Source organism: Pelodiscus sinensis, chromosome 1, assembly GCF_049634645.1.
Source record: "Pelodiscus sinensis isolate JC-2024 chromosome 1, ASM4963464v1, whole genome shotgun sequence".
Lineage (NCBI taxonomy): Eukaryota > Metazoa > Chordata > Testudines > Trionychidae > Pelodiscus > Pelodiscus sinensis.
Window position 1 is genome coordinate 176,070,326 of NC_134711.1, and position 14,277 is coordinate 176,084,602.

Sequence of the window (14,277 nt, forward strand, 5' to 3'; positions counted from 1 at the left end):
AATAGATGTTAAAAGGACACAATCTAATATTTGTACAGCCCTATGATCCTCTAATTATTTTTCTAATACTTTCAGAATTTTGTAAATAAAATTTCATTCCCTAACAGTTTTGGTCCTTTTCCATCTGGCAGATATTTTACTTTTTTCTCTTTCTAGTAGAGCTTGGAATTAATATTCCTTTTTCTTTTAATATACCATTGTGGGCTATATCCCTATGTAAGCCAAATTCTGTAGGCCAAATTGGCTTATGGAGTTGCACCTACTTACTCTAGGACACAGTGAGGTTCTGTGTTAATCTCCTGAGCCTGAAGCTCAGAAGACATTTCCTATCAAGTTAACTTTCACTGAGATGTTATATTTTGGGTCTAAATCATTATTTCTGATTTACTCTTAGATTTCTTCCCCCACGCTGCCTAATGCACTCTATTTTGAGAGATGATTTATTTAGCCGACACACTTCATCAGTTTTTGTGCCATTAGTTGTACAGCACATATCACATTGTGTGAAGGCATCTTTTAACTGATACAGGAAAAATGTATTCATGCTATATTTAAATTGTATTTTTCAGCTCTTCTTCAAGTGACAATTTCACTCAGCAAGGTAGAGCTTAGTGTGGGTGAATCCAAATTCTTCACGTGCACAGGTATGTATTTCATTTTGTCTCCAGGTATGTTATACTAAATTTTCAGATCAATCCTTTACATAGTTTGAATGTTATTAATTGGCTTAGGAATATTTACATATAAAACATATTGTTTCAATATTTGCATTGCATTCTGACTGCTTGCATGTTGTGATAAACAGAAGGTCCTGCTTGGCTTCACATAATGCATGCTTTCAGTCTACAGACTGTTGATTTTAAATGCCAAATAGAGTAAATCACTTATTTTGAAATTGATTCCATTAGTATAAATTATTTATGTATGTTAATTTTTGTTCTATTTAAATAATTTTACTAGTCTAAACACTAAGACTGGAATGAATATATAAGATCATAATTGAATCATTTTTGGTTAATAACTAATGAATAAATTAGGCATAGCATGCTGCACATGAGTGACTGTTTCAGTGTCCAGTAAACCATAGGTAACTTGAAAAGTAAGAATTAATTTTTCTCACAAAATCAACTTTTTCTAGCTAGGGGACATTTTAGCAGTACTTAATAAACTGTGTCAGAGAGTTTATTTCTTGAACAGGTGACCTGAACTTGAAAAGTACTGAAAACATTTCATGTATCAAAGATGCCCTCAGGTGGGCTTTGATAGGGGTCCATTTTATTGTTGCCAATTGAAGATGTATATAGAAATGTTAGGGGTGTTAGTGTGGAGATGTCAGGTTAAATCTTGGCCCCTTTTGAGTCAATGGGAGTTTTGCCAGGCTTCACTCTGTGGTGCTGAGGTAGTTTTAATATGCTACTGACATTCAGCTCGAAGGATGGATATTCTTGCCTCACTGAAGTCAGTGGAAAATTACTACTGATTTGAAAAAAGGTCAGGATTTCACTATTTTTCTGTCTTTTCTTCTACAATTGGTGAGGTCCAAGGTCTTGACCAGTGCAAGGCTGACATTTCTGTATAGGTAGGATAATTCCTTTATTATGACCGGGAATGGAGTTATTATTCTACTATTCATTGATTTTGTTTTTAAGAAATTGGGAAAACTAGCGTTTTTTTAAAGTGTGTAATAAATCAGATTAGTGACTGATCTATACTGCCTCTCTCAAGATGAGACCAGTAATTTTTGTCAGAGGTAATTTTTGATAGAATATCAAATGTCTATTTAGAGTTATGCAATCAATGCAGTCATAATGGTCATAATTATCCATGCATCAATAGGAGAATATTCATTTTAGTATTGTCAACATACATAATCAATAGTCTGTAAATGGTGTTTCAGATTTCTTTGTGATATTAGCAGAACTGCCGGATCATTTAAGTGTTATTAGGTAAGGGTTAATTATTCTTTTCAAATGACTCATCAGCAGATTGATTCATATTGCGCAAAATACATGACCTTGTAAGTCTTGTTAGCAAAAACTACCTAGAACTCTATACAGTCAAAAGCTGAGGTTCAGATTAGGATCCTGTGTTGGTTCAGATTGATCCTGTGTTTTATTTTCCCACTCCTGTCTCACTGGAGGACAGGTCACGTTTGCTGGCATATCCTCCTGTCCGGATCACAAAAGTCCACTGAACCTTGTTGAACTCTCAGCTGTAACTGCTCATTGGGGCATGCAACCTCTTTGGACTTTCCACAGCTGATTGTCAATCACTAGGAGAAACCAGTCCCCATGGCCAGAGGTCAAGGAGGTTTTTCACATGCTTGAGAGACTTGCTGATATCATTCTCATAATCCACTGAGGGAAAGAATGATCCCAGGCTACCTTTCCTTAGTTGATGTCATGTAGATGTTATAGAGAAAACTCTGCAGAGAACTATCCCTCTCCACCTTAGGATTTTATTTTAATTCCAAGTCAGGAGCTAGTGTATGCAGAATGCAGTAGTACCAAGTTTTTATATTGAATCTGGCCCATTTTTTTCTGCATATCTAGCAAATACTTAGACAGGGTGGGCAAATTCCAGCCCGCAGACCATATCTGATCTGCAGGTTAATCCCTGTAGGGTCTCCACCTCCATGTTTACCTGCACCTCCACAGGTATTGGAGGTTTGCAGCTCTCGTTGGCCACGAATCACCATTTGCCAGCCAATGTGAGTGGTGCTAAGCAGTGTCCCAGTCCACAATGCTTCCTGTCACTCACATTGGCTGCAAATGGGGATTTGCAGCCAACCAGTGCTGTGATCATCCGATACTTGCAGAGCTGCAGGTAAACATAGCAGTAGCAGCCTGCCAGAGACTAACCCTTTGGGCTGCCTTTTTTTATTGCCCACCCCTATACTTATATCTGGGGGAATTTATGCTAACCAGTTTGGGCTGCAATGTATTAAAATAGTAAGTTTAAAAAAAGCAAAAGAGAAAAAATAACTTCAACCAGCTGGAAATTAGAGCATTCTTAAAAGCATGATACAGGCCAAGTCTAAACTTGGTGGGTTGAAACTCCAGCTATGAGAATAGTGTAGCTGAAGTCAATGTACCTTAAACTGAATTTCTGTGGTGTTTCCATTATAGTAGGTGAATGGGAGTAACTCTCCCATTGACTTCCCTTAGTCTTTATTACCCCGTGGAGGAGTACCAGGGTCAATGGGGATTCCATCAGCGGTCAATTTAGTGGGTCCTTACTAGACCCACTAAATCGAGCCCCAGAAGGTCAATCTCCAAATAAATATAGACAAGGCCATAGTTTTAAGGACTCTTTTTTGAATATATGCCAGTGATTGCTCACCAGTTCCTAGCTCACTTAAAAACTGTAGTCTAATGGCAATTTAAAACTAGAGTGAAATGCACATATTTACTCTTGCAGATAAATATTTAAGTATTTGTATGTATGTATAATGTGTAATCTACTTACAGTTTTGGATTTCATTTTTGTTTCATTCAAAAATTTGGCCAAAACCATTTGTTCTCTACACAATTATTAAAAAGAAAAACTAGCAAAATGAAGCTGTGATCCTTGTTCTTAATCTTTTTTTCTTTCTATAAATATTGCTATCATGACTATACAACATAATATTTTGACCCATAACCAAAACTTTGCTTTTGGTTCAAATAAAATACAGCGAGAACATATATTTTTGAGAAATATCAATAGAACTGGTCAAAAAAGCTGACATTTTTTGGTTTTGTACATCTTTTTTGAAATGTGAAGATAGGGTGGGACCAAAAAGGACAAACATGTTAGTACTTGCACATTAGACTATGTTGTGGTGCAGAAAAATGCTCTGATTTTGGACTTTGAATTTTGTTGAAAAGTTGTTTGGATTTTGGGCAAAGGTATGATCCAAATATTTTTTTCTAAAATATCCACAAATGCTCCAAATAGTTACTAGACAGTGTGGACCTTTTGATGATAACCAGTTCAGTGGGATATATATTTTTTCCTACTTCTTATTAATATTTCAACATTTTAAATTATGGCCCTCATACTAGCCCACTTTTCTTTTGTCTTTCTAATACTGACAAGGTAAGCTGAGAAAGAACTCAACTGTAATGTTTTAGTGTCTATCTGAACCTTACTGTTAATACTGCTTTTTGTAGCAATTGGTGAGCCAGACAGTATAGACTGGTACAATCCGCAAGGAGAGAAGATTGCTTCTAATCAAAGAGTGGTGATTCAAAAAGAAGGTGTTAGATCACGGCTAACTATTTACAATGCAAATGTAGAAGATGCTGGGATATATCGCTGTCAAGCAACTGATGCAAAAGGACAGACTCAAGAAGCTACTGTCGTTCTGGAAATTTATCGTAAGTGAAACATACAAGAAAAAATAAAAATAAAAAAGAGGATCATTTTGAATTCCATTTGTATTCAGAACATTAACATTAAATAAATATGTACCTCTTCTCTATATATCTCACTTTAGGAGCAATAGATAATATTAATCCAATATGATATAGCACCACTAACCAGATCTCTTAAAATGCAGAGTCTTATCATAAGGATGTACTTTAGATATCTTGTTTATGAAAACAACATAGTGTGAGTACATGTGTGTGGGAGAGAAAGAAGTGCACCAAAATTTTCTTTCAATTCAAACTTTGCATTGAGTTAGAGTGCAAGATACAAGATATATTTTTAAAACAGTTTACAATGAAATGGCTTTTATCGTTTTATGCTCTTGGCTGCATAAGGGATGTGTGTAACATAAAATCCTAATATAATGATGTATAAATCTTTAAGTCACCAAAGTAATATTATTTTGAAAATAGAGTTAAACAGTTAATGGAGGATAATTTTCTCAAATGTAAATATGCTGCATTGTGCAACATGAATATATAAAAGCATCTTACAGAAACTTTATCAAAGTGTAACTAAAATCACTTTAAAACGTATGGAATTCTGTGTCAATTAGATATATGTATCATTCAAATTGAATAACACAGAACAGGCTTAAGGCTACCAAAAAACAGTAAGAAGTGGACATACTGAAGCCGTGGTATTTAATCTGAATTTCTTATTTATTTAAATGGTGACTTTTGCCTATATATTCATGACCGGATATAGTTCATAGTCATGTCAAGACTTATAACTGACATGTGAGAGGTAAATGCAAAATAAAATATTAAAGTACTGGAGCTTTAAAGTTACAGCAGATTCAAAATGATAGTTAAATTAAAAAATAAATTTAATTGATAAAACCACCATTCAGGCTAATAATGACAGTTACATGACAGTAGCAAAGTTGGTAGTTCAAAGAAAGGATTTCATATTCTGTAAAAGTCATCATTTTTATGCTTAAAGCTGCCAGTCAGTATACAGGTTGACTACTGTACAAGGTAGAAATCCTTTGAAATCTGTCAGGAAGAGACATAGTAATTCTTTTTTTAAAATAGTTCTCAAGATGGAACAAAAGAAATCATAGAAAGCTGGGCACAAGATGTGAAGTTTGACAGAAATTTAACTGAAATCTAGCACATTTCCTTTTGGGTCTGATTCTGAGTTGATTGAAGTTAGTGGCAGTATTTGCATTGATTTCGATGAACATTGGATGACTTCGTTAGTATCATCTTCCTGATAGCAATTCATTCTATGGGTAGCACATGTACGGTTTACCACACCTCTCACAGCTCCGAAAATGGAACAGGGACAGATAAGGAGAAGGCAGCCCTACATCTCTGCCCTCTGTCTTTTATGGAGTCAATGAACTAGAGATAATGCACTGGAGGAAAGCATTCTGCTCCATCTACAGGAGGCATATGTCCATGTGCAATGAGTTGTGGAGAGAGAGGATGTTCCACTGAGAAGTGGTTCCACTAGAGCTCCTCTTATGTCTGAACATTTCCAGACTGGTTCCTAAAGATAGTGGCACATTAAAAGCCACAGTGTGGACGTTGAGCTATTTTGTAATAATAGCTAAAATTACGCAACCCTTATACATACAACTTAAATACTTACACATGGTTTTATCAAGACAAGACCAGGAATTAAAAATCTGACCTCCCTATGATAATATTGGCTAAAAGTACCACGTTTTTTACATAATTGGGTTTATATTATTTACCTTTTGGGGTTTGAGCCAGTGGCTCTTGTCAGGCTTTTCTCCACAAACTTGATAGATAAAAAGTACCCAACCCCTCACCACTCCTTCCTCATGAAAACTGAAATTCATTACGTGCCTTTGGCAGCCAGGGCTTGAAGAAAAACTAATGGAGTCAATAGGATTTCTCACCTGAATACATACTCACAATATGAGTAAGAATTCTACAGTTGAGTCCAAAAATGTTGAAAGCAAGATGAAAGGAAGAAAATATATTCAAACAGTAGATATTACTTCAAAGACTTTTACGACACTGTTCCACATGACATCATCATTAATAGACTAGGGACATGTGGTCTAGATGAAATTACTATAATATGGATGCATAACTAGTAGAAATTCCATACTCAAAGACTAAATATTAATGGGTTGCTGTCTAATTGGGAGGGAATATCTAATAGGGTCCTTCATGTGTCTGACCCTATTCTATAATTTCATTAATTACTTGAATAATCATAGTACCCATATAAAATTTCTGGTTGACATCAAGATGGGAGGGATTGCAAACACTTTGGCTATGTCTAGACTGCAAGCCTCTTTCGAAAAAGAGCGTCTAGACTGCAAGCAGTACTTTCGAAAAAGCAAGCCGCTTTTTCAAAAGAAAGCACCCAGGCAGTCTGGATGCTCTCTTTCGAAAAAGCCCTGTTTGCATTCAAGAGCACTTTCGAAAAAAGGCGTTCTTCCTCGTGAAATGAGGTTTTCCGCCGTCGAAAGAAAAGCCGCATTCTTTCGATTTAATTTTGAAAGAACGCGGCTGTAGTCTAGACGCAGGTGAAGTTTTTTCAAAAAAGGCTACTTTTTTCAAAAAAAACCCTTGAGTCTGGACACAGCCTTGGAGGACAGAATTAGAATTCAAAATTGTCTTGATTAATTGGAGAATTGGTCTGAAATCAACAAGATGAAGTACAATAAAGAGAAGTGCAAAATACTACATTTGGGAGGGAGAATTCAAATGCACAAATAGGAATTGGAGAATAACTATGCAGTAGGACTAGGAGACAACAGTATATGACGCATTTGCAAAAAAAAAAAAAAAGCTAATATCATTCAGTGGTATATTAATAGCAATGTTATACTTAATATAAGGGAAGTAATTTCCCCCTCTGCTTGGCACACTTGGGGTCTCTGCTGCAATATTACATTCAGTTTTCAGCACTGTGCTTTAAGGCAGGCAAAGGTGGATAAATTGGGGAGAGTCCAAAGAAGAGCAACAAAATATTTTAAACGAGGTTTATAAAACCTGGTCTGTGAGGAAAGGTTAACAAACCTGGGCATGTTTACTCCTGGGAAAAGTACATTGGTGGGGAACCTGATAAATATTCCAATATGTTAAGGACTATTATAAAGGAGTTGGTACCAGTTGTACTTCATGTCCACAGAAGGTAGAAGTAATGGAGTTAGCAGCAAAAGAGATTACTTTAGTTACTAGGAACTTCATTCTAATTGTAAGGATAGTTTTTGGAATTGATTATGAAGAAGATTGGGAAATCTCTCTCATTGGTGGTTTTAAAAAATATGTCAGAAATGATCTAGTATACCTGATTTTGCCTAACAGGTGGTGGTGGTGGAATGGACTAGATAATCTCTTGAGGTCCCTTGAAGCCCTACATTTCTACAATTTTAAGACACCATGGAATCATTTCTCAAAGGAAAGAGTGGAATTTTAATTACCAGGAACATTCATGCCTAGTCTAGCTAAAGCCATAGAAAATTCACTAGAACAGTCCTGTACTGCACTCACAGGAAAAATGAACTAATTTTCACATCTCTAATTTCTAAGATTTGATGTTCAAAGTAACTGTAGGTGTAGTTGGGTTGCTAAGCAAAACAGGAAAAGCTTGTTAAACTTAGCTTTCCTTTTTTTTAGAGAAACTCACTTTCCAAGACATCATAACCCCACAAGAATTCAGACAAGGAGAAGATGCTGAAGTGGTTTGCCGTGTTACTAGTTCACCTGCACCTGTTGTCAGCTGGTTATATCGAAATGAGGAGGTCACAACGATTGCTGACAGTTAGTATTTTGGTAACTCTTTAAATTATATGTTCTAATTTCTTTGAAAATATTATTTTAATATATATATATGTCTCAAAAATATAATGCTAGATATCAGTGAAAATTTCCTAAAGGTAAACTTTAATTTTACCTATGGATGCGGTGAATTCTCTATCTCTATAGTGCAACAAAATAATTGTATACTTCACAATGCACATAAATCATTTTTGGAGAGCTATCTATCTGCCTGCCTATTTGCCACAGCTTTTGCACTAAATGTGTTAAAAAGGAAGGTTGAGTTTGTACATCCTTCATGTTGGTGGCTGAGATGTATGTTTTTTCCCATATATTTAATTAAAAATGAAATGAAAATTTATTTAGTACAGTGAAAGCATGGAACTGTAGCATTACTAAAGTATGATTACAACCAAAGAAGAACAAATTTCATAAATCTATTTGGGTTCTTATTATAAAATCATGTGTGATCTTATGTCGGTGCTGAAAAATCACTTATACATTTTGGATGCTTTCAGATTACTGTGTAACCTCTATGATTCCAAGGCGGACCTTTAATTGGGTTTGCTACTTACATACTGGCTACGTCTACACTGGCCCCTTCTCCGGAAGAGGCATGCTAATTTACAACTTTGGAATAGGGAAATCCGCAGGGGATTTAAATATCCCCCGCGGGATTTAAATAAACATGGCCACCGCTTTTTTTCCGGCTTGGGGAAAAGCCGGAAAAGAGCGTCTAGACTGGTGCGATCCTCCGGAATAAAGCCCTTTTCCAGAGGATCTCTTATTCCTATTCAAAGTAGGATTCAAAGTATCCAAAGAGATCTTCTGGAAAAAACTTTTTTTGAAAGAGCGTCCTCACCACAAAAGCACAACAAAAAAGAGATGTGCTTTTTCGAAAGATAGCATCTAATCAATGTGGATGCTATCTCACATTTAAGTTGTGATTAGTATGGATGGAGTGGCCACCAAGGCACCTGTGCTTTTTCCTGGAGGCCTCTTCTTTTGAAATAACTCCCTCTTCTTTGTCCAAAAAATCTTTCAGAAAAAGACTTCTTCCTTGTAGAAAGAGGTTTAGCACTGTCCAAAAAACCAACCCTCTGTTCTTTCAACTTTCTGTGAAAAGAACACAGTAGTAGTGAGGACATAAGTAGTTTTTCTGGAAAAAATCTGCAGTGTAGAAATACCCACAGTATCACCTGGACATATCTCCTTGATTATTCCTCAGTAACCAATGGATAATTATCCCTATAGTATAATACCTAAATTCATCAAATATTATGTATACGAAAAGATAAGTTTATTATAGAAATAAATGTGCACTCTTTTGTGTTGGTTTTTATTAATAGAAAATGTAAAGTGTAGAGTGATTGACATCTGCATATGAAATGGTAATTTCCAGTTATATTATGCAAAATATTATTTTTATTTTACATTAGGAAGCAGCTTCCCGTTAAAACCTTTTTAACACCTGTATTGTGGAGAGAGCCACAGTGATTGGCTTTTTAGTTATAAAGAAAATATGTTTTCGCTGTACGTGGCAAAGTGAATAAGCTCTATGACGTGAGTTAAAACAATTAGCTATGACTATGAAGGATGTACAAAGTCTTAGAGATTCCAAATGCTTGTATGCACTCTCCACGCAGGAAAGTGAGATGGTAACCAGAAAAGAAAGTTCTTCATTGAATCAGAAGTGAATATTTAAAGAATGATTCCTCAGTGAAATGTAGAGCTGAAGTCCTATTTCTAAATTAGCTTTACTTGTCCATGCAGGGTGATAGTCTTAGACAGCTGTTCAATCCCCAAGACATATAGTCTTTCTCCTGCTCATCTATGAAGAGAAGGAATGAGTGACAAAGGGATCAGCTATCCATCATTCTTTGACCAGGGAAATAAAATAAAATTACTAGGGAGACCATGACCTCGGAAAATAGTCCACAAGAGATTCTTTCTTGACTTGATGCTGTATCCTTGAAGTTGGATGTAACAGCTCCATAGTTGAATGGAATGTAGAACTCTCTGAGCACATTCTGTAGAGTACCTATAATGTCAGTTTCAAAAGCTTAATTGTCATGAATTACAGTGTGATTGTGTAGGCAGCAGGAGACTGGTACTGGTGATGCAGGTGGCCTGCAATGTTTTTATATCAAATGTTGTTCAGTTCACAATGTCCGCAATTTACTGTATAGTACCTATTACAAATACAGCAAGGTTAAATGGAGCTATAAAGATCTCTTAAACAGGTGGCAGTCAGCCACAAGACAAACAAGCTACCAAGGCTAGCGTGAACATGTCCTGCACAAATTATTCTATTCACCATTGCAATGTTCGCATTTCATAAGTTTGTCATTTGTACAGTTACAACTTGCTGGAAATGGCATTGTTGTATGGTTTAGAATTACTGTATGTAAATAGTGTTTTAGTCTACTACATACACCAACATGAAAAACCTAACCTGCACATTCGTGATATTGTGATCTTTATATAACATGTGCAAGAAAATCTGAAATTTGCAACTTGTTTCATGTGGGTGGAGACCTACTACAATCAGGAAGTTCTTTGAGGTCTGCCCATACATAATAATAAGTTGCAGAATTGTATATAAGTGATGTTGTATTGGAGGAAATACTACCCATATTGCAGTCACTGTCAGTGTTATCATTAATTTAAATAGAACCAAGATTTCACTCATTAACTTTATCTAGAAAAGCAAGATTCTCATTTCCGTTGGTCATTGGAAAGAACTGAGTATTGTATAAGGGAGACTGCATTTACTATATTTTCTTTAAAAATAGCACAGTATTTAATATTTGGTTTAATGTACTACATGTATATTGTGCTTCTATTGACACCGCAGTAACAATTCTGTAGCAAAAATACACAGAACAACAACAGAATTTCTATTTTATATTGAAAAAAACCATATCTGATGTTAAACAAAAAATAAATCAATGTGCTTTAGGGTGGAATAACTTAATTTATGATCTTCAGGGGGTAGCCGAGTGAGTCTGTTACAGAAAAAAACAGCAAGAAAATGGTCTGGAAGCACTTTATAGACTAACAAAACATGCAGATGATATCATGACCTTTCGTTTTGTTGATGGAACCATTTGATCTGGTCAGATGGGATTATTAATCTTAATTTAAATTAGTATTCCAAACACTTTTAATTTACTGATACCACTTTATTCTTTACATAACTTTCTAGATCGATTTGCAATGTTAGCAAATAACAATCTCCAGATTCTTAATATCAATAAAAGTGATGAAGGAATATATAGATGTGAAGGAAGAGTGGAAGCTAGAGGAGAAATCGACTTTCGGGATATTACTGTTATTGTGAACGGTAAGATGTAAATTGATGTTTCTGAAGTTGAAATCAGAACATGATTTCATCAGTTATACAGCCGGTCCCCGACTTACGAATGAGTCATACCAAACACTAGGTCGTAACTTGATCTGTTTGTAAGTCGGATTACATTCACTTATGTATGGTCGTGCTGTTCGTAAGTGCGGATTTTGTTCATAACTCGGGTTCCAGCTATATAGGGGGTTGGTTGTAAATACGAACAGTCGTAAGTCAATGTGTTCGTAACTTGGGGACTGGTGTAATAACAATATATTAACCAGGTTTATCACTGTCTAAGCTTTCTTAATTAGGCCATTTATGGCAATATCAACCCCATACCATAAAAGTTGCATTTTTCAAAAAAATAAAATTTGAGTTGTTCGCTGTTTACAATTTATATATTAGGAGGTTTACATTATGTGGGATTTTATGTTTAATAAGTATATAGTTAAGGAGATTTCATATCTTCTTTAATGGTATAAATGTATGTAAATGTTATGTGCAAATATAGTTGTTTGGCTATATCCTGTGAAGGATGTATGTATTTTAATCAACCCAAGATTAGAGTTCAGATCATAACATGCATTTGCTTAGGTATACATGTTACAGTACTTGTCAGAGGTTGTTATAAACCACTTCATTTTATATAGTTATTCAGGTTAAGTGTAGCACTATTGTTTATGGATTGTGTATTTAAAATCTGGTTAAACACCGTGGCAATATTTTTTAACTGTAGGACTACAGTTGAATTAACTGGATATGACACTGACCATTGCCATTATTTAAGTCATTATACATTTTGAAAAAATATAAAATCTTTTGAGGAATATGAAAGTACAGGCATAAAACTGAGTATGTAGGTTGACCTTGGAGTTAGTTTGTGTCAGCACAATAAAACGTAAGTAAATGGGTCTTTATTCACGTGTTGGCCAGCAAAGTTCCATCTCACTTAGGTATTTCTGTTGTACTAGCTCCTAAGTTTCTGAGTGCCATTTCTAATATCTAATGCTTTGTTTCTCAATTGCCCTGTCCTGCAAATCCTTACTCACTTGAGTAACAGACTACTGAAGTCTGGATTGTTTGTATGAGTGAAAGTTACTCATTGCAAAGGCATTCCTTAAATCCATAGCTATAAACAAGAGCTGTGATATTTACAGAAATACATTGTTAGATTGTTATTGATTGTGCACAGAAAGGGAGTGGGGGAGAGGGCAGAAGAATGTGCTATGCACCATGAGAAAGTATAGGAGTTCTTGTATAGTGGGGAAAATTCTTCCTTTTGTTTCCTCTTTAAGAAATACTTCTGAATCCTAGCTATATGCAATTCACATAGTCTATCTCAGCAATGGGCAACCAAAGCTAGTGAATGGCCCACATGAGTAACCCTCCTTCATCTTAGTGGACCACAAGATTGTTGTAAACAGGATGATTTCCTGAGATAGGAACAGAGGGCCACACACAGCCCATTGGGATTCTATGTATGGTTCCCAAGACATTCTGCTGGTTTCCATTCATATTCCTAGAATTTGCAGGGTGTGCCAGTTGAACTGTAGCAGTGCTTTGATTGGATGCAGGGGGAACTAATGGCTCTCACAGTCAATGTTGTGTGCAATCCACATGCACATGCACCTCACTTGCACCTCACTTTATGTGCCCTTGGTTTACATGCATGTCACTTCAGTAATACCAGTGGGGGGGGGGGGGGGCGGACTCTGTATGAATGGAAACCAGCAGAATGTCTTGGGAACCATACATAGAACCCCAATGGGCTGTGTGTGGTCCTCTGGTCACAGGTTTCCCACCACCAGTCTAGCTTATGGTATGTACTGTATCACAATATTTCTATGTACGTCTTTCTTTGAGCCAGGATGCGTGATTCTCAATTGACATAGATATATCTGGGATAGCTCGGCTTGAATAAGTGCACTAAAAGTAGCAGCGTAGCTGGGATTGCAGGGGAATGGCTTCATCTAGCTTTCTAAATACATAAACACCCACCCCATGCCCTCTACAAAAACACACACAGGTACCTAGTTGAAGCAATCGCCTGTGTTTCCAGGCTACACTTTTGTTTGTTTGTTTGTTTGTTTGTTTGTTTGTTTGTTTGTTTGTTAGCAGGCTAGCACAGGTAAGTGTATACGAGCTGGGAAGCACACAAATACAGATCAAATACAAACAAATTCTCTATCACTGGGTTTCTCATACTTTTTTTTTAAAAAAAATCCTTTACTATGATATATAAAAAGGGTATTTTGAAGAGAATAAAAAAGCTTTGGAGCATATAATGCATTGAATGCTTCTGGTATCCTTGAATGTTTCACAAAGTGAATGAGATAAAATGCTATTAGTCCAGCAACCATTACACAGTGAATTCACCCACAGCATGGACATTTGAACCGTTGGCTTACCTCCTTCTCATTTTGAAGAGTGCTGTGGGATCTTTCACTTAAAACTGGACTTAAAAAGAGACAGAGGAAGGCTGTGTTTGGCACAATGTATTGTATTAAAAATGGTAGGCCAAATTCTAACCTGGTGTGAGTTTATGATGTCAATAGAGTTGCACCACTTCACACTCAGTCTGAATCTGACTTTACATCTTTTATCAGTGAACACTTCTAGCTTTGAACTCAGTGTCATGATCTAAAGGCAAAAAGAATTACCAACTGAGCAATGCTAAAAGCATTTCACATTGTAGAGTGATATTGATTAAGGATTTCTCCTGCTTAATTTATCGGGATGACTGGTTTATCTAAGATGAAGCTAAAT

At 36.0% G+C, this 14,277-nt stretch overlaps 1 protein-coding gene across 2 annotated transcripts in view; it reads left to right on the forward strand.

The window, feature by feature from the left end:
• The window catches only part of NCAM2 (neural cell adhesion molecule 2), a 547,839-nt gene that overhangs the window by 290,508 nt on the left and 243,054 nt on the right, over nucleotides 1-14,277 (forward strand). For both annotated transcript variants that reach the window (XM_075910051.1, XM_006128839.4), the window contains exons 2-5: nucleotides 570-644; nucleotides 4,155-4,361; nucleotides 8,022-8,165; nucleotides 11,371-11,508. In XM_075910051.1, coding sequence (XP_075766166.1) covers nucleotides 570-644; nucleotides 4,155-4,361; nucleotides 8,022-8,165; nucleotides 11,371-11,508 — 564 coding nt within the window. The remainder of the gene's footprint in view (nucleotides 1-569; nucleotides 645-4,154; nucleotides 4,362-8,021; nucleotides 8,166-11,370; nucleotides 11,509-14,277) is intronic.